The sequence below is a fragment of the Eriocheir sinensis genome, chromosome 56 (assembly GCF_024679095.1).
Source record: "Eriocheir sinensis breed Jianghai 21 chromosome 56, ASM2467909v1, whole genome shotgun sequence".
Lineage (NCBI taxonomy): Eukaryota > Metazoa > Arthropoda > Malacostraca > Decapoda > Varunidae > Eriocheir > Eriocheir sinensis.
Window position 1 is genome coordinate 1267675 of NC_066564.1, and position 21082 is coordinate 1288756.

The 21082-nt window shown below is 41.9% G+C and overlaps 2 protein-coding genes and 1 long non-coding RNA gene across 11 annotated transcripts in view; 1 reads left to right on the top strand and 2 right to left on the bottom strand.

The window, feature by feature from the left end:
• LOC126984150 (FYVE and coiled-coil domain-containing protein 1-like) overlaps nucleotides 1-12436 on the bottom strand; it is a 46325-nt gene extending 33889 nt beyond the window's left edge. For 4 of the 8 annotated variants that reach the window (XM_050837540.1, XM_050837535.1, XM_050837533.1 and 1 more), the window contains exons 1-7: nucleotides 11426-11572; nucleotides 10344-10433; nucleotides 9782-9904; nucleotides 8673-8792; nucleotides 8297-8409; nucleotides 7408-7658; nucleotides 1907-1985 (exon numbers count right to left, since the gene is read on the bottom strand). In XM_050837540.1, the coding sequence (XP_050693497.1) occupies nucleotides 1907-1985; nucleotides 7408-7658; nucleotides 8297-8409; nucleotides 8673-8792; nucleotides 9782-9842 (624 nt within the window). In that variant the 5' untranslated portion in view covers nucleotides 9843-9904; nucleotides 10344-10433; nucleotides 11426-11572. Of the gene's footprint in view, nucleotides 1-1906; nucleotides 1986-7407; nucleotides 7659-8296; nucleotides 8410-8672; nucleotides 8793-9781; nucleotides 9905-10343; nucleotides 10462-11425 lie in introns of all 8 variants that reach the window. The other 4 variants (XM_050837534.1, XM_050837532.1, XM_050837530.1 and 1 more) reach the window with 4 other exon arrangements.
• Nucleotides 12437-16299: 3863 nt separating this feature from the next.
• LOC126984151 (scavenger receptor class B member 1-like) overlaps nucleotides 16300-21082 on the bottom strand; it is a 43960-nt gene continuing 39177 nt past the window's right edge. For both annotated transcript variants that reach the window (XM_050837542.1, XM_050837541.1), the window contains exon 2: nucleotides 16300-18910. In XM_050837542.1, the coding sequence (XP_050693499.1) occupies nucleotides 17899-18910 (1012 nt within the window). In that variant the 3' untranslated portion in view covers nucleotides 16300-17898. The remainder of the gene's footprint in view (nucleotides 18911-21082) is intronic.
• LOC126984153 (uncharacterized) overlaps nucleotides 18917-21082 on the top strand; it is a 46353-nt gene continuing 44187 nt past the window's right edge. The window contains exon 1 of the long non-coding RNA XR_007736450.1: nucleotides 18917-21082. This exon is cut by the window's right edge and continues 2221 nt beyond it. This is a non-coding gene — a long non-coding RNA (uncharacterized LOC126984153).

Consider the following 21082-nt stretch of genomic DNA (forward strand, 5'->3'; position numbering starts at 1 on the left):
GGGAGGAGAGGTGTCCTGATGGGGAGAGATTCAGATTCTATGAAATGATCTCGTTTAAGCTCAACAGAGCATCTCCCAATATGCTGAGGTTCTCTGTTCCGTGAAATGTGGCACTAATTTCTGGAGCATATATTTTGCAACAGGAAGGATAGTAAAATTTTCTCGAAAACTGGGTAGTCACCGCTGTCTAGAGACATATATAGTACTAGAAACCCTGCTGATTGCTGCTCTTTTTTTTTTACGTGTACGCCTATAGCGCCAGTAGGCTTGCTTGAGGGGCCAGGATGGTAGTCGGCCCCAGCCCGTATTGGCGCAGGCAGGTGTTTATAGTGGCTGCGGTGAATAACAGGATGTCCAGACCGTCAGCAGACATGCCCATCGGGATCAGCGGTTGTCATCACACCTATTTACGAGCACAAGAAACCACTCTACTTGTCCAGGCGAGCCACAAACACCCGGCCATACATGACAGGTAAAAATAGATGACAGGTCTACCCACGGTCACCACCAAGGATGCTTGAGTAACTTCTAGACTCCTTGGTCACAGAGCAGGCATGCACACCGGGGAAGGGGAGGAGCGATTCACGTTTCAATGTTTCAAGCAAGCATGCTTCTTGTCACAGCGAGGTTCAGTCCCGAGCATAAAGTTCATAAAATTACTACCCGTACTCCAGTCACAATGCTCCATCTCACACGTATCCAGGTCAGGCGACGCACTAATCCCGCACACTACCCAAGAGGACTCAATTTCTACCCAGGGATTCTAGAGCTCCGGACTCCCTTGTTTCCACCCTTGTTGCCACGCAGTCGAACTCACGTCACTCCCTTCCTCGCTCTGCCATGACAAAGGACAGAAGAGGCGCAATACGCCACCATCTGGCTGGTGCGCACGACTGAAGGGTAACGAACTCCCGAGTCAATAGTCCGAGTCCAGGGAACACGTGGTGGCCATGAGGCGCCAAGGTGTCAACGAAAGGTGAATGGAAGGAGGAAGAGCAGTGAAGAGACACTCGTCCACACAAAGAAATAAACACTTAATAATTTTAACGTACGCGCCCCAACCACTGTATCTTTTTTAGTTTCCTGGTGCTACTTCCACATGTTTCCTTAGTTGTATAATCACACTCTGTACTGCCTGGGGGTTGGGATGGCATGCTCCTCCCTTCTCCTTTGTTGTTTACTTGCAACAATAAACTATCAATCAATCAATCAATCGTGACACACAGGAAGCGTACAAAAGTAATTCAGGTCGTGGCCGGGACCTGAGGGAGAGATAGATACCTGAGGAACCACTTATAAAAAGCTCTTGCTACTAAACGGTGTAATAAACCACGTGGGGGGCAGCGGGGGGTGGGGGGGCGAGTACTGCAACACGTGTGACTGGCCAGACATGACCCACTTCACTTCGGTATTTTAAAACAATTGCATCACCCCGGGGTACGGTACGAAGCAGCCAGTACATGCCTCGGCGGGGAAGGAGAGGGGCGGAGGAGGGGTTGGAGAAAACGACGCAAAAGAAGTTAAAGTACTACCCAGTGAAGAAAATAGCAAACAGATGATGCTCGGAAAGGATATAAAATTGTAAAAGTGCGCACCCGGCCCGTACCAGAACCAAGGCGAGGCGTCGACAAAGAGCCTCCACGCGCCCGCCCGCCTCAAGTTGGCTCCCCTCGCGCCCGCACCCTCAACACGTGCTCGCGGCGAGGGTTTCACCACCGTCAGCAACACATTCCCTGGCCACATTATCACGGAAAAGTGCGTTTGACACGGCTTTCGGAACGGCAGACTTGGCAGCTAATCCCATGCCACGCACTGTACCCCTCCCCTCACCTGTCGCCCCCCACCTGTGACTCCTCGCCCCCCACTACCTCGTCATTAGCTTACAGGTGAACGGGGACTGACTGACCTGCGAGGTGTGAGAGTACAGGGAGGAGAAGGAAAGGGCGCGGCTTGGCGGTCTCCATCCCCCGCCCGCTGCGCCTAGTCTGAGAAAGGAAAGTTGACCATGAAAAAAAGAAAAAAAAGAAATATACACATGAATTACAAACACAAATCATGGCAAATAAACTACAATGGAAGTATAAACGAAGGATCGAAAATAAGAGAAAATTAGAAAGAAAAGTTGACCACGAAAATTAAAAATGAAATAAATATACTAGACCTTATAAAACAGATAAAAAAAGAAACTTTGCATACATATAAATCATGACAAGTATTCAAATAAACTACAATGGAAATATAAACGGAGGAGGATTGAAGGGGGAACTAAGCATAGGGGGGAGGTGGGGGAGCGAGATAGCCAGAGGAGGAGGAGGGGGGCTAAATCTAAACATAGACAGTTGGCCCCCGCATGGGATGTCCGCCCCTACGTAACCACTCACCAGCACTAGCTCGGCCCCTTCCGCCTCATACCGCCTATACCATTAGCCACCCTTTGTCCATTACCCTCTGCCCTTCCTTCCGCAACTATTACTAATGTCTGCCAACTTCCGTGTCTTCTACCCATCCCTTTACTCTTCTTTCCCTTTTCCCTTGCCTCTGTCATCTGTTTCTTTCTTGTCTTGCCTGTTCTCATCTTTCTTCCCTTTGTCCTTCATTCCTCATCTATTACCATAACGTGCCAACATCCGTGTTTTGCTGTCCTCCCTTTGTCCCCCTCTTACTTACCCTTTTCCTCGCTTCTTTCTTCTGTCCCTTTCATTGTCCTCTTGCTTCCCTTTAAAACAGCCCTTTGTCATTCCTTCCTCATCTATTACCATAACCTCCTAACTTCCGTGTCTTGCTGTCCCTCCTTTGTCCCCTCTTCCTTAACCTTTCCCTCTCTTCTTTCTTCCATCCCTTCCTTGTCTACCCTTTGTCTTTCCTCCCTCTACTGTTAAACTACCTGCCAACTTCCGTGTATTGGAATCCCCCTTTTGACACCATCTTCCTTCCCCTTTCCCTCTCTTCTTTCTTCCATCCCTTCCTTGTCTTTCCAATTATGTTCCCTCTTCCTTCCTTTACCATTAGGCTATCCTTTGTCCTTCCTCCCTCTACTGTTAAACTACCTGCTAACTTCCGTGTATTCCCCCTCTGACCCCCTCTTTCTTCCCCTTTTCCTTTTCGCTTTTTTATGCTGTCCCTTCCTTGACATGTCCACAGAAAGGAAGAAGACGTATTGGTGCGGCGCTCAGCCAAATAATCCCCATTTTAATGAGGGATATAAAAAGAAAATAGAAGTAGTAGTTGTCAGTCATGAGAGTTTTTAGACTTGGCTTCTTTATATATAACTTACATGTTTCTTTGTTTGTGTTTAAGTGTGTGTGTGACATGAAAGATCTCTTGACCTCGAGGTAAAAAAATGAATTGTGGAACGCTATTTTTTTTCCTTCACTGAGAAAGTTATAGAATTCAAATTACAACCACATAGTAATAGGTACAAGTTTAGCATTATGTGACCGCACTAAAAAAAACAAAGTAAAGATATAAAATTACATTCTTATTATTTCTTATGCCAATTGAGTGTTTTTGTATGTCTTGTGAGTCCTGAAATATGTACCCAAGGAAATGCAGGAGGAGGAAAATATTAGAGTGGATAAAAAAAGAACCAGAAAAAGCCTCCCGCCACCACAAGCTGTTCATCTGCACTGACCTACTCTCCAACCAGACAGTGAGTGAGTTCAGTGACTGGTGCAGAGGCCTTCAGCACTGTTCATGAATAAACTTGGTTAAACGAAAAAAAAACTTGAGACAGAGAGAGAGAGAGAGAGAGAGAGAGAGAGAGAGAGAGAGAGAGAGAGAGAGAGAGAGAGAGAGAGAGAGAGAGAGAGAGAGAGAGAGAGAGAGAGAGAAGAGAAAAAGAAGAGAAAGAGAAAAAGAGAGAAAGAAAAAGAGAGAAAGAGAAAAAGAGAGAAAGAGAAAGAAAAGAGAAGAGAAGAGAAGAGAGAGAGAGAGAGAGAGAGAGAGAGAGAGAGAGAGAGAGAGAGAGAGAGAGAGAGAGAGAGAGAGAGAGAGAGAATGATACAATATGGAGATGAGAGTAAAATATGGTACAATTATGTGATCCAGAGCCTCCAGAGTATAGAAAAGTGACAAGTATTTCAGGGAACATTTTGCAGTTTGAATATGTGAACAAACGTCTTGGAATTTTCATTACTATTACTTTATTATTTCAAGAGCTGCCCAATAAGTAAAGTGTATTATATGTAAAGTGAAAAGTAGATGAGATAAATTGCAAAGACCGAACTGATCAACTGCACTAATCCTGCCTAACACACTTAACCAGTAGCAGTGACGGGCCAAATTTGTGGCTTTTCCATGTAGCAGCAACGGGCCAAATTTGTGCCATGATTTAAACCCCCTCAAATAGATGATACATAAACTGATCACAAATGCTTTGATATATATTATGAAATGGTTCGTGTGAGGGGTGATTTTTTATCATTTTTCTCGCTTGGGGGGACCATTAAGAAACATGATCCCTGCTGCTACCGGGTTAATATTCAGTTTCCATGATATGCTGTAATAGGCAAAATCTCACAAAACATGCCGTGTAAGACGAACGTGATGACAGATAACGCATGACCTCAACGGATCAGCCAGAGGGAGTGCTGCCAAATCCTACCTATCGCTTCCTTATGCCTCAAGTGTTCCGTTTTTAGCCCCTGCTGCACTCTGGGGAAGGTGCAGCCACCTGAGGCACTTCCTACTCACTGCACATTACACTAAATTCAATCATTCAAGTTTGTTTTTTAGTGCGACAGACAGAAATGAGGAAGAATTTTCACTTAATGATGAAATTACGATTAGATTTTTCAGTTTTAGTACTTCCTCTCTTCCTCTTCCTCTTCCTCTTCCTCTTCTTCTTCTCCCTCTTCCTCTTCTTCCTCTTTTCCCTCTTCCTCCTTTCCCTCTTCCTCTTCCTTTCCCTCTCCCTCTCCCTCTCTCCATTCATCCTCTCTATGTCTTGTATCTCTTTATATCGCTCCATACAGCCTCAGTGCAGCCAAGTCACTAATGGACACCACTGCCAACTCATTACTACAATCTTCACACTTGTCAGGCCGAGCATTATTCTTTCCTGGGACCACCACAACCTCTGCTGGGGCTCACTTTCTCTCTTTGTCTTTTCTTAGAATTTGGCTGGATGGCAACAAACAGAAGCCCATCACTATATTATCAGCTTTTAAACCTTATTGTAGTCAGACTCAGCTATGATGTCTGGTTGGGTGGGGGAGTCCATGGCCATAGCACTGCCAAATCTTACTTAATGTTTAGAGAATATTTGATACAGAATTTCAAGTAGTACGTAGCTGCCATATGAGGGAGAGAAGGTGATGCAGAAGCGCTGTGAAGAGGTTCGGAACCCACCCGTAGCGACCTCACATTTGTGTCAGACTAAAGCGAAGAATTTATTGGCCTCTGAACCTTTGTGAAATATAAGAGTGAAGTACAAATGGTGGAAATATAGAAGCAGAAAAAGAGTTACTAGGGCTATCAATCAAGGCTCCAAAAGGATAGATGAGTACAGAACCATAAAGACCAAGTATGTTAACCTAGGGAGTACAAGCAGCACTTCCTTCTGTGGAGAATGCTTAACCCCTTGACTGCGGATTTCCTACAAGAAGACCTCACCAAGCTACAGGAATGGAACAAAGAGTGGCTGCTACAATTCAATGAGGAAAAATGTAAAGTCATGCACCTTGGGAGGGGAAATCCAGCATACCAATACCACATGGGAAACACTTCACTATCCACCACAGAGGCAAAGAAAGACCCAGGAGTTTATGTTAACAGGCTACCAGTGAAGGTGAAATCTGTGCCAATCGCAGTGGAGGGGTTAAAGGAGAGCAAATCCTAAGTAAAGAAAACTACCTAAAAGTCAACACCACTGAAGCCACTGCCTGATGCTGTCGCCTTACTAGGGATGGACACACCATGGCCTTGACCCTACCAGCTTCTTTACCTTCAGTAAGTGAAATAGAGTAATAAAAGCCCAGCCCAACAACAGAGCCATGGGAGGGTAAGTGTTTTGATTTTTATTGCACATTATGTAGTTTTCCTACATTCAAGTAAATGCATATGTTCACCAACATCATTACCCAGTGCTGGTTTAATTCTATAATACTATTCATCAATGCCTATCACTTCCCTCACTGCTTCCTGATTCATGACTGGTATATTTCTGGCTTTCGCTTTATCTTTGGTGAATGCAGTCTCCCCACTCATTCAGAAGCATTAAACCCAACAATGTTGACAGCAGCTGGTTGGTAAACATGAAGCTGCACCACTCTCTGTTTCAGGTCCACAGCTAGATTCCAAAACTAATTGATATTTAAATCTAGGAGGTCCATGAAACTTATGGCCACTGTTATTAAAAACAGTGTTCAGTAGTGGTAACAGTAATCATTTGGCAGGTCAGAAGGATCAATCCACTCCACCCCCGCCCTGGCCCGTGAAGCTCACGCTGCTCTTTCGCATTATAAATTGTGCGATGGCGGAGTCAGCTGACCTGCTCAGTTAATGGTGCCCAAGCCAACGCATCCAAAGTGAAGCAGAAACCCACGACAACACAAATGCCAAGATCCTTCCAGAAGCATTTAAGAAAATATGCAATTTTCCTTTTCTATTTAATTTTTCTTGAGTCAAAAAGGTAGTCAGAAATCTAACCACCCTATTTCTAAGTAATCCTATTGGAAATTCAGTTTAGTTGTTCAACTATTTGATAAATTTCTATGGAATGCAACCCTGTCGAGTAATGGGGATTTGATTAGGATTAGTAACAAGATTCCTGGAAAGATTCCCATGGCTGAATCCACCCCAATATTGCCATTACTCATCAGCCCCTCCAAAGAATCATTCTCTTCACCACCTAACAGGAACATCTGCCTCTCATATCAATGATGGGTCATACGGCCATATTCCAAGCTCTCTCTTACTAAGGATGTCAGTTATCACCAACTGAGCTAGGAGTCCTAACCACAACAGCACAGACTTTTATGCTTCTATAATACGTCTAGCAATTATATAAATAGGGCCTCCTGTTCTGCATTACATATAATATAAGACTGGAAATGTACCTACTTTTTTTTGTTTTTACCAACTTTACACTTATTTCCAATATTCTAGTCTATTTTTCTCAACCCTATGTTCATGTATATGTTGAACAGCTGTGGTGAAGTTACACTACTGATGAATCATGGCCTGTACAGGTGGTGGCTATGAGTAAACCCTACCCTTACCTTTTACCTATCACTGATGTCTTGGAGAACACAGAGAAATATTTGCAAAAAGGGTGCCCTCCAAGTAAGAAAATATGGAACATGTTTTTCTCATACAAAAATATATGTGTAAGAGACTTGCACAGAGGAAACACTGACAGAACATCACTGAGGGAGGTGCCCCTCCAGTCTGTTTGATAATGCTTACCTGGTGAAAGTCGGCCATGACACGTCCAGATCATGGCCAGATGGAGGCAGATCAAAGGGAACATCACAGAGTTGGTAGAGGCAGCTGAGCAGAGTGGGAAGCAGCTTGGCATCAAGAGTTAGCGAGCCATCTTGGTAGAACTGGGCTGTCACTGCCCGATTGTCAACACACTGCTGGACCACATCCCCGAGGCTCTGGTGCACGAGGCAGTACCGTATAAAGCACCGGAACCGACCAAGGCTGGTCTTCAGCTGCAGAGCAAAGAGATACAGGTAAGAAAAAGCAAACATAAAAGTACTTGCTCTTACCTACATTAAATGAAATTTCATTTAGCAACTACTTACTGCCATATGGTGTTGCATTGTAATATTACTTATCTATTTGGCTTAAAGTCCTAACATACACATTTAGTTATCTTATGCATCTGTTCCACATTCAAAAGGGCTACACTTGCAATATACTTCAGGAAAATAAATCCAAATTACTTGACATTACCAACATATAATGGACACGGAGGCGGTGGCTGAACGGATAGCGTGACGGCCCCGCGTTCAGGAGGACGCGAGTTCAATCCCCGACCGGTGCCACCAAGCTGGGATTTTTCAGCCGCCACCGAGTGGCTTAAAACTACCCACATGGTGTCCAGAAGACCACCTATCAACCCGGATTCTAGATTCTAGGATTAAAGATGAGCTCCGGGAGGGCAGCATGAGCCAATGCAAGATGGCACCACTATAAACATTCGCCTGTGCCAGAATGGGCTGGGCCGACCATCAGGACCCACTGGGAAGCCTTGGACCGACCATCAGGATCCACCGGGAAGAAGCCTACCGGCGCAATAGGCCGCGACATAAAAAATAAAAAATAAATAATAAAAAGTCTCCCTCACCTCTGTGTTTGCCTTGACTATCTTGAGCCCATCATGGATGTTGCGCCTGTTGGCCAGACACTTGCAGAAGTACTGCCACAGGTCCCTCCGCCCACTCAGGAAGCCGCTTCCCTCTGAAACAAAACACTCATGACTCACCCATTATAAAGTACTCAATATACTTCAAAAGGTAACCAAATAGCTTTTCTTCCATACTCACAACTATACCAATCTAATCTAAAACATGCATAGATAAAAGGATAAATATTATGACACAACAGATGACCAAAAATAGAACTTCAATCACAATATAATTGTATAATTTGAATACAAAGAATATGCCAACCATACTCATTAGCACTGAAAACTAATGAACTTCCGTAAATATTAGACTCACCTCTCAGCCCAAAAGAGAAAATAAACTCTAGTCTGTCACAAAACTGGTGCAGAAGCTTGTTGTCGTCATTGATGGCCAGACAGCTCTCCTCGTACTCCGTCTTCATTTCTTGTACGTCTCCTGTTGGACCACAAACAATAGTCAGTTAAATATTCAGTACTTTCATACGAGTTAAAAAAAAGGTATGAACTAAGGTGAAAATCAAAACTGCAATATATGCATTAAATGAAATTCATAGTATGAAACTCAAGAATTAGAAATCAAAGAACCCTTCTGAACAATGAGAAAAATTGAATATATAACACATGAGCCTCCTATATAGAACTATATCAATAATACCTTACACTTAAAGTCCATTACATGGCTCAGCCTGCAGGATTGGAGTAATTGTAATTTTAATTTAACTGAAATGTAATTAATTACAGTATTATTGTAATTGTAATTAAAAATCCAATTATAGTAAGTTATTGTAATTAGTTAAAGAGTGAGGTAATTTGTAATTTAATTGTAATTATAAAATGGAACTGGTACTGGTCGAGCTCCATTAGGAGTGATGGATTGCTGTTAAGACTTAAATTTGCTGGTGACAATCAGGAAGTTGGAGGAGGCCGCTCCACCACTAGAAGCAGTAGCACGCGTGGTGGGCACGTCCAGTTCCTGACCGCGTCCTGTAGCAAATGTGTATTAAACGAGAAACAGACAATCTTTTACTGCTTCTGCCCCCTTCGACGTAATTCAGTTCACTTCCTCCAAAACCTTCCTACAGTGAGGTTCAGTGACTTCAGTCCTACTCCTGCAATTACGCTGGCTGCTTACACACTATGCTTCTTCTTAAGGTGAGACATGTAACTGTGAAGTGATGATATGTAGCATACAGGTGATGTTCATTATGTAATTGTAATTGTATTTGTTTTGAAGTAATTGTAATTGTAATGTAATTGCTATTTCCAATGTCATTATGTATAATTGTAATTCAAAGTTTCTGAAAGTAATTGCAATTGTAAATATTTCTTTTAAGTGTAATTACTCCAACCCTGCATTGCTGCACTACAAAAGAGTAATACAGTAAGATCAGTTGAATAAATTATGTGAATGATGAAATAAATTACCTTGCAGACTCTGCAAAATCTTTTCAAAGTTGACACCAACGGGTCTCCTGTTGTCTGCCATTGTGCTGTGATGATCCACCTGATGGAGAAGAGTATCAAGATTCTTGCTGCCTGACAGAGTACCTGTAAAGAATAAGGTTTTAAAGTGCTTTCCTCATATTCAAAGCATAATTCTTTTATGAAGAATTCAAAACATAGGCATAGAAAAGAATTGGTTCAAATTTGCATTATTTTCTAAAAACAGCACAGTAGTAATCATTGATATATACAAGGGAAACAAGATATGTTAGATGAGTACGGTATGTATGTATGTCAGTCACAAGTTGGTCAAACATTTACAGATGATGACAGAGCCTCACAAAAGGGTCTGCATGCTCAGCTAAAGGTACATAATACATACAAAAAGCACTACTCTACCTACTCTAGCAAACAGCCAAGAATCTCATCTCTCACAGTTTCTTTTTACTCAGTGCTTTAGAGGGCTGGAAACGCCATGAAAAAAATACCTCAAGAAACCCAAAGATGCAGGTTACTAAAAACTGTTGGTAAAATTAATATGTACCTCTGGAGTTGGGGTTGGATCCTGCAGGGCTGCCCAGACTTATGTAATACAGTTGTTGTTTGCTTGAGGACTTGGACGGCAATGACAGGGCTGAGGGAATCACTGCCCATTAGGTCTTCTAATGTTGGTCAGTGAATGTTAAGGAGGGTTAGGGAAGCATAATAGACTAATTGAGTAATAGATTAGGAAGCTTGCTATTAAATACTATACTACCATATGCAGATGTACAGATGGAATTTTGAGGATGACAAGATTAGTTGGACTTATTTCCATAATCCATAATCATCCTCAACTATTACTAGGCCCCTGAAGGACAATTGCCTTAAATTCCAACATTTCCACTTCTCTGTAAGTGTATTAATATCAAAACCTATAAAATGCAAGAAATAAAAGTAATAAATTATTGAAAAATTGTAATTCAAAAAATTTAATTATAAGGCACATGAATGACACAACTTGACTTAGTAAACATCCTTCATACAGCTTGTGTCAAATTGTAAACACCGAGCAGTGTATTTGTTTGTTTTCAATTTTGGGTAAGTGTCAAACTGTCTCTCATGACAATACAGTTATCCTGACAGCATATTTGTTTGCTTTACATTATGGCTGAAGCATGACAAATATGATTTTCTATGTGGAAAAAATTACATTGGACAAAAGAACTTAGTGCGGGTGATATGATATGTGGGTGAAAGGACTCTAAAGTGTGGGCAAAATGACTGATGGGCCAAAATGACAAATGTTCAAAAAGACTCCAGTGTGGGCAAAATGACAATGTTCAAAGACTCCAGTGTGGGTAAAATGACAAATGTTCAAAGACTCCAGTGTGGGCAAAATGACAAATGTTCAAAAAGACTCCAGTGTGGGCAAAATGACAAATGTTCAAAGACTCCAGTGTGGACAAAATGACAAATGTTCAAAAAGACTCCTTAGTGTGAGCGAAATATATGCGCTAAGGACTCCATAGTGTGGACGAAATAATATATGAAGGCAATAACACGTAGGCGAAATAAGAAGTTGCCATCTTTAAACCAATGCAAGTATCAAGACTGGGGTGTGGTTACCGACTTCCGCGACACTACCTTTCCTGCGCGGTGGATGGAGTGGAGGCGTGGGCAGTGACGGCAATGGTGGTCCGGGGCGTCAGGCAGCGTGGGACACCGTGGGCAGTGGGGGCCGTGGGGCGTGTGGGCGGGGCGGGGCGGGGCGGTGACTGGCAGGGCAGTGTTTACGTCCCGCCTTGGTCTTGGTCTTGGCCGCAGTGCAATGTTTACGTTCTGCCCTATGGAGGTTGGACTGGGGACTGGGCTCTGGAGACTGTGGCCCACATCCTTCAGACCGGCACATCTTCACTCACAGTTCTGCCAGCACGCGCAATGTACAAAAGTGAAGTGGAAACATCCTTCAGACCGGCACATCTTCACTCACAGTTCTGCCAGCACGCGCAATGTACAAAAGTGAAGTGGAAACATCCTTCAGACCGGCACATCTTCACTCACAGTTCTGCCAGCACGCGCAATGTACAAAAGTGAAGTGCAAACATCCTGCAGACCGGCACATCTTCACTCACAGTTCTGCCAGCACGCGCAATGTACAAAAGTGAAGTGGTAACATCCTGCAGACCGGCACATCTTCACTCACAGTTCTGCCAGCACGCACAATGTACAAAAGTGAAGTGGTAACATCCTGCAGACCGGCACATCTTCACTCACAGTTCTGCCAGCACGCGCAATGTACAAAAGTGAAGTGGAAACATCCTGCAGACCGGCACATCTTCACTCACAGTTCTGCCAGCACGCGCAATGTACAAAAGTGAAGTGGTAACATCCTGCAGACCGGCACATCTTCACTTGGCACTTGGTACAGCCTCGTCAAGAGAGGGTGGGCTTTCCTTAATAGGTGGACCAAAATCCACTACTAAACGGCGGTTTTGAGCTGCCCGCTCAGAGGGTCCGCCCTCCAGCTACTCGAAGTACTCAATCCAACGAGCTTTCTGCCCATCCATGTCTGACTGCTGTTCAAGATAGTGCTCAACTGAAAGGGAAGCTTTGAGCGGAGCTTCAGGGTTCGGTAAGCGGGTCAGAGCTCATTGGCCTTGAAATGACCCTTGATGCCCTCAGCGAGACGACATATTTTTCTTTCTCTTCAGGAAAGCTCAGTCCTATGAGCTTCCCACCAAGCCGGCCATATTGAACAGTTTTTTTTATCGGATTTCTTCATTAAGTACTATTGTAATATAATATTAATAGTTATTCATTGCAAAGGCGTGTGTATTTATTCTGATTAGGCTATTTGATGAAAAATTGTTCCCAGCTCACTCCTGAAACTAGTGGCAGCCCTAGCCCCGGATAATGATGGCTTGGATGACTGTCAGCCTGTTGGACTAGTTCTCCAAGGATTTGAATACCTATAAAAAGACAGCAAATTACAATGCAACAAACTAAGTTTCTAGCTTTAAAATTCATGGCATAAGACAATCAGTGGTGTGAGGCACAAATATTACAGATTAGAAGAAAAATGGCTAAAGGAGCCAATATAAGATACCTCCCAGAAGTAATATGCACTTCCCATCGTTCCATCATTGTTCTGGAGCCAAACTTTCCTCTGGGGTGCCGTGGCTGCCCATGCCTCCCAGCCACGGGGGATCCAATACGGTAGATCAGCAGTTCCTTGACGCTGATAAATTTGCCCCATTAAAATACTGCATGATGTCTTTGAGAAGGAAAATGGGCTAATAAAACGACTTGTATAGAAAATATTTACATTGCTGGGATGAAACACTAGTATAATAAAATATACAGTAACCACACTATATGGCGGTACTTATTGTAATCATCTGATCTGCTCACGACTGTGAGGACATCAAGACCCATCAGATAAGAAGGCATTTTTTTTTAGACACACACATTACGTGCATCTAGTTTCATATGATATGTGTTCCTTGGTTGAAGCTGCTATTATTCTATGCACTAGAAACAGCATTATCCTGTAACACTTGCCTTATCTGTGATAATTCCTGTAACATACAATCATACATATTAATGCAACTTGAATATATGTGAAGCTTGTTGAATTTTCAATTTATATATATAATACTGCACTGCTGCAGTAGTGATTGAAAATAGAACCTCTCTTGTTTTTTTCTTATAAATAGTACATTGTTATTTTGTATTTAACAGTTGCATTAAAACATTTATTGCTTATTTACTTGCTTAACAAATCATTTCAGAAGTGAAGCTGAATAAGCCAGGAGGATGAGATGGCATACCAAGCATTGTGCCATGGATTACAAATCCATGGCAATGAAGTTATTCAGATAGCATACAATGCACTTTATACAGGCAGCTTATGATTGTTACATACAAATATATTTGATAAACTGGATATTTCTAAGACATCCACACTTAATGATGCTTTTAAGTAGCATTTTGGAACAAGAAGTGATTGCTCACTAACTATGAGGCAACATTACCTTACAACTATTTGAGATGGCCATCGAATAGACACATGACTGCCATGCTGCATGTGGTGCTGACTTGAGCATTCCTGGCCTTGTCTGAGCTCTGCTGCATTTTTTCTCAAATTCAATATTATTTATATTATATAAGATTTAAGTCCTTTAAGAATTAGCTAGTTGTCTGTATAACATAAGTGAGGCTCCTAATTTTATTATTCCATCTAAGTTAAGCAAATTGATTGCTGTAAGTTATTCCAATATGCTCTTATATGTGAATCCATAACTTCAGTAATTGATTCCCCCATTCCAGTTTTTAATCACAAATTCTTCCGTGCTCATTTCAAAATACTATTCTTCATTACCACAATACAACCAATCTTTCTTTTATACCGTGAACAATAGTGTATGCATTTTTTTCTTTACTTTTCATCAGATTCACTAATTTCAAGTAACAATTTTCATTAGGTTTTATATATATATATATATATATATATATATATATATATATATATAAATATATATATATATATATATATATATATATATATATATATATATATATATATATATAGGGGGGTGAAGAAAATACTACTTAACATACTCACATTTCTATGATTAAAAGGTTACCTCACATGACAAAGCATATCTGATTATCATTGAAAATTTTCTCAATAACCAAGTTACATAATTTATGGATATTGCAACATTCATTATGATAATTACATTGAAAGAACCCTTGGATGGCCATGGTATACAGTGATTAAAGGATCTCCCTGGGCTAGGTATACAAGAGCCACCATGAGCTCACAGCCTCTTGGTCACGAGCCAAGCACCAAACCCAGTGAGCCACCTAACCACTGTGGTCTTGACATAGAGGTCATATTTATGTAGTCTTTGTTAATCAAAGAATTACAACCTATACATAGGAATCACCAATGAAAGTAAAAGTACAAGAAGTACATATGAAAAAAGATTTTTACATTACTGTGATCAATATAAAAAAAAAAGCTCATGACTTAAAAAGAATACAAGACTATGATGAAGCAGAAGAGTTACACTTCCAAAACTTTTAGAGTTGGTTGGTTTGTGATGATGGTGGCGATATATATATATATATATATATATATATATATATATATATATATATATATATATATATATATATATATATATATATATATATATATATATATATATATATATATATATATATATATATATATATATATATATATATATATATATATATATATATCTATATTTATATATATTTATATCTATATATATATATATATATATATATATATATATATATATATATATATATATATATATATATATATATTACATCATAACATTCCTTGGCATGGTGATGCATTGAGACAGTTATGGCACATTACTTCACCTCTCAACACTGCAGATTCAACTGACCAATAAACTTGATCCACATGACAGCACCGACCTTAAGCGTAATCTCTCTTTTGCTGAAGTACAGTACTACCCACACTGCTTTATTCTTAATGCATAAGTGGAATGAGAGGACTGGCACCTGAAAAAAGTCATTCAGGTACACAGATTGACCAACAATACAATCTGAATTAGCCATCAATGTAGGCATTGATTGTCCAAGAAAAGCAATATCCACGGTGGGGCCCAGTGCCTGGTGCTCACAGGAAAACTTAAAACAAAATCAGGAACAAGCAATGAAGTGATATCAACCAGGCAGCACTTTATATTAATAACAATTTGAGAAAGGTTGAATTTAATGGAAACATACAGCAGCACTGCATTTAGCCTTTGCTGAGAATATTTCTGGCTGCCTAGTCGTGTACATACACTCATGGTAACTAACATTATTGTAGATACATTGACAGGATTACTGGCTGCCACAACAGATCATAATCACTATGTCTCCTGGGCCTTGTTCACAACAGTATAAACTATTTACAGTGTCCTTAAAATTAGAGTGCTAATGAATAAGATAAGATGAACAACTGTGGATGGAGGAGGCAATGCATACCTAGTGAATTTCACAGCCACAGTCCACAATACTGCAATGTAAATTCCAAACAAATTGGAAATGAAATCCTTAGCAAAGATATGCTTCAAAAACCTATTGTATGTAGTGCTCTGCATTACCACAGCCTCGTCTCACCCAGGCTGGCAGCACATCTCCAGAACGATCATGGATAAAATAAATAATACGGTCTTTCCATTATTAAAAGGGAAATTTCATCCCTATTGATTTTTCCAATGTAATTTACTAGGTTTTCATGTTAAAATATTTTATCAACAGATTTGGATACATATCAAAAGCTAAATTACACACAAAAACTTGATAAGGTAAGATTCTCATTTCATGAAGCAAAGAAGAGCTACAATGCTAGTAAAAACTGTTGTGTCTGGAAGACACAACAACAATAATGAATATATGCACGATGCATTGCTCAGTTATGTGTAAAATTAATTTTCCTAAAGATAAGTTCATTTTTTCTTTAAAAGATTTATGTGTTCCATCACTGTAGCTACTTTTCAATATGTATTCACAGTTCCATTATATCTGGAGCACTTAGCATGAAGATTATTGAGTGTATTCCATCCACTTGTGTTGAGAGTCCACTAAGGCATATCAGGACTGTCAACAACACTCTTTTTCAGGTGTTTGAAGATGACGTCATCAATACATAAAGATAACAAACTTATCTGAAGATGACTTATAAGGAGACAAAATACTCTCAAGTGCTTTTCTGTCAGGCCAACAGTTCCCTTCACACAAGCTTCATGAGTCTTACTAAGCACATTCAAGAAGACTGAATGCTTGTCAGAGGCTGGACCACAATGCTACACACACAGAGCTTTCTTATCTTCTTACAAAGGTATCATTAGTCACAAGCTTGGACATAAAATAACTGCAACAATGCACTGAAAGACACATGACTGGCAACTATACAAGCAGGTATAGGATAGATTCATTACACTACCATATATCACATGATGCTCTGTAAATCTTACTCAGCTACATCTGGTATTTTTATACTTACAGGCATCTTAAAATCACACATTCTTTTGCACTTTTATATATCTTAAAATCCTTGCAATTCCAATCAAGCACAAGTGTTTTTTACTTTTTTTTTGTATGTGGTAATTCTTCATTTAACCAAAAAGAAAAAATGCATTTTGCCAATGAAATAAAGTTAGATAGGTAACTACTCTAAAAAGAGGATAACAAAACAGTGAGTGCTAACATACATAACATTCCTCAGATAAATTAAATAAAATATAAATAGTACATAATAACTAATTGCAATGCCTTCCCTTAATTAACTCTCTGATATATGAAATACATCAAAGTTAAAAGCCAGATTATAGCAAGGAAGCTAACTTTAAGCTTTATGCACATTTCAATATACAGATCCTGAATGCTTGTTTGCTTTTTTAACCGCGTAAGCAAAAATAAGAGTGTGAGCGCAGATTTTATAGCATCAAATACAAGATCAATGATCCTTTGTTTATGGAAAAAAAGTTGCAAAAGTTCATCTTAAATATTTTCAAAATAATTATCAAAATAAATAAAGTTAATAAACACCTACTGATAAAATCTGAGATGTAAAAATCCATTAAAAACAAGGTGTCTATGGAATCCGGAGTGAATAAGGTACGTCTTCAAATCATGGCCTGTTTCCATGACAAAATAAATTATTTATGGTCAAAATCCTGAGCCTTTTTAGCAATTATTAAAAAGAATTCTTGGATCCCATATTTGAACACAGTTGCAATTACCTAAATTCTTCATTGGTTTCATTGCTAAAAACTTATAAATTACACCAACACTGATAGATAAAAATGACTAAAGTATGGGGGAGAATAGTGCTTTTGTCCAGCCCAATACAAACAGTTAGACCAAATTTAACCTTCGTGTACTGTGTTCTCTCCAGTATAAAACTGTAAAAAAGCAGAAAACTACATATCACTGAAGGACTGCAAGCTTGCTAGTGACCGCAAATATTAGCAGACGAGTTTAGCCTTCACTGAGATTGTGAACACAGGAAGACAATCCAATAAATACAACACATCCGCACGAGTCTCAATGCCACGCACTCATAAGTCTGACTCAAGCGGTGGCGGCATCTCACTCCGCCTACTCGTGTTAGCCACTGAGCCCTGGGGACTAGAGGTGGCGAGGGGGGCAGGGCTTCCCGGCGACCTTTGGGGCTCAGATGGGTACTCTGGCGAGGGCTCTGAATTCTCCTCAGTATCTGACGTCTCCTCCTCCTCTAGTCTTGCTAGTGGAGCTGTGGGAGATTCAGGCTCAGTCACTTCACCGTCCGCTGCTGAATCATGATCGGGCGAAGTGTCCACTGGCGACCTCGCTGTTGTGGAGCCACTGGGAAGGTCCTGTAGCTCATCATCCGAGGCTGTGGTATGGATTTCTACGGACACTGTGGAAGATGTGCGCTGCTGTGGCCCTGGGCTGTAAGGTGGAGGCACTTGGTCGATGCTGTACTCGCCGTCCTCAGGCTGTGGCAGGGGTTCATGGCCCCCCTCACCACGGGGCCTGTACGGAGGGAGCAAGGTGTGGTTGTCTATTATCGGTATGTCAAGGCCTGGGGTAAGTGGCTGGGGGGTTGTCGAGCTCTTGACACTGGGAGTGGAATGGAACGAATTCCCACACCTCGGTGGTTTGTGGAGTTCATCATACTGCCACTGGGTGCTCATGGGGCGGCAGGGGGAGAGGTGCGGGAGGTCCTCTGGGGTGAGTGGTCGCTTCATTGCCTTGGAGGTGCCCCAGCCACACCACGTAGCTATTGTCTGAGCAAGGAGGAGGAGCAAGAATATTAGCGTGAGAGCTGTGCAGAGAGTGACACTGGTTGTTTTGACGACTGGCGGCAGATTCTGGGCGAGTTTGAGCAAGCCCACCACGTCCCCGGGCAGCGAGTCCACGCCCACCTCGAACCAGAAGACCGGCAGCACCACGTCGAAGTGCCTGGCGCGCTCCAGAGGCTGGTTACGGTCCAGCATGACGTTCATCTGCATTCTGAGCTTGACGCGGAGAGGAACACCAAGGTCGGGGTAGATATCGAACTCCGTCCTGTGCTTCTCCTCATCAGGCCTGTAGAGAAAAAAAACACTTTAGTTTGCATCCCAACCGTAAACAGGACACACACACACACACACACACACACACACACACACACACATAGTAGAAAAGGAAGACCTCAATCATCAACCAATCAGGGTATGTGAGATGACTAGGCAAGGGGCTTTTGAGGCTCCGTCGCAACCCTCTTTGTTATGCCAGTGGCTGTGAGTAACCCTTGCTCAGAATTATTCCCCTCGGCGGCACCTCCTGGTAATCAGTGCTCGTCTGACTCGGCCGCTCGGGTGGTGAGTGACATGACCAAGTCCTCGTCGCCTCCCCGCCGCCTGCCAACACCTCCCTAGGCAGCCGTGACGAGAGGACAAAGCACTGAGACGCGGAGACAAATCTTACTAATTAGAGTCGATTGAGTTATATTTTACACACACACACACACACACACACACACACACACACACAGACAGGCATAGTGTACGGCGTTGTGACCTCTACGTGTACAAGGAGGGCAAGTCTGGATGCACAGCGGGTAAGACAAGACGACAGGAACAAGACTGCTGCTGGACGGGTTATGTAAGGTTTGAGGTGACAGAGGCGTCGAGTTACCGGGCGTGGAGCGGGTTTGGAAATGAGGTACTGTGGCGTAGAGGGAATATAAGAAGAGAAAGCTTGTAGGGGTTGGTTATCAAGGGAACAGACATATCGGTATCAAAACGCGTCGCACGGTGTTGATAAAGCGATAAATTAATAATGTTAGCCTTGACAAACACACCACTACAAAATGACTTGCTTGATTTGCTTTGTTTAGTCAGTGTCTTAAGTTTATGGACCATGTTACAAGACATTTCGCCGCCCAAAAAACACATATTTAACTAGGCTTTCGTAGAAGTTGTGGTAATTCCCAGGGGTAGTTTTATGACCCTGGTGGTAGTGTGACCCTTCCTCTGTACCGTGAACCTAAAGAAACACTCATTAGAACCCGACTGATCCCCTCTTTGACGTTTAGAAATAGCTGATTTGAGAAACGAAAGTGTCTTAAAATACCAACCTATATTTCCACACAAGCTTATCCATACATTCTACACAGGCGCTTCAGAGTGAGTATGAGAGCTATGCGAGATGACAATCACATTAAATCTCTCTCCATTGAAGCGTTGAAAGGGTAAAACGGGCAACATTCCAAGGTCAGTTAGCGCGTCAGGGTCCTATAGTGGATTAGCTGCTTATTTTTCCATGTTCACCTCCAATGCTCTTCTCCTCCTCCTCTTCCTCCTCCTCCTTCACCTTTCCTGTCCTGCGTTTCTGACTCGTAGATTAGAGTAGATGGTAGCTACAACAAACAGCCTAGTTAGGACGAAGATGTCTGTTGCTGTTTGCTTTTCCTTTGCATTCCTCTTCCTCCTTTCTTTCCTTCACTTCCTGCGCTCTCTCATGTTCCTCTTCCCTTTCCCTTCTCACATGTTTCCTCTCCTCCCCCTCTTCCTCTTCCTCCTTTTCCTTCACTTCCTGCACCCTCGTATGTTCCTCTTCCCTTTCCCTGTTATATATGTTTCCTCTCCTCTCCCTCTTCTTCCTCCTCCTCCCCCTCTTTCTCTCGCTCAAGTAACTCTCTTTACTCGTATATTTATCCACTATTTGCTTCCTAACGGCCCTCCACACACCCCTATCCTGTACCATCACTGCTCGCCCGCATGCAGGGAGGAGGAACTTTGCAGTGAGGAAGCATCAACTGGTGTCCTGGTTCGACCGTCGTCCAGCATTACCAGATTGTCGTACTAGGAATGCTTTTTTTCGTCTGCTTGAGGCCCAAACCTGTCGAGCCTACACTGATAACGATATACATTTACAATTAGAGTTCAGATGGTTAATTATCGAGGTTTTTCTGCACTTGTTATTGGTCAGAAACAGGAAAATACCATGTTCTGAGTACGATAATCTGGTAACGCTGCGTCGTCTGCTGTCCTTAACACCTATGAGCAGGTAGACGACTCCGCCCTCCTGTCTTTCCTCCTGCCTTCCCACCCTTACCTCACCTCACCCACCGACGATCGCTGCCTCTCTGCCGTTTCCTCCTCTCCCTCCCTCCCTCCGTCTCCTTCCCTCCAACTCCCGCGCAACTTAACAAAGACCGATTGGAATGCAGTTTGAGATTCACGTCTTAGAAAACAATGAACTTCGAGAGTGACG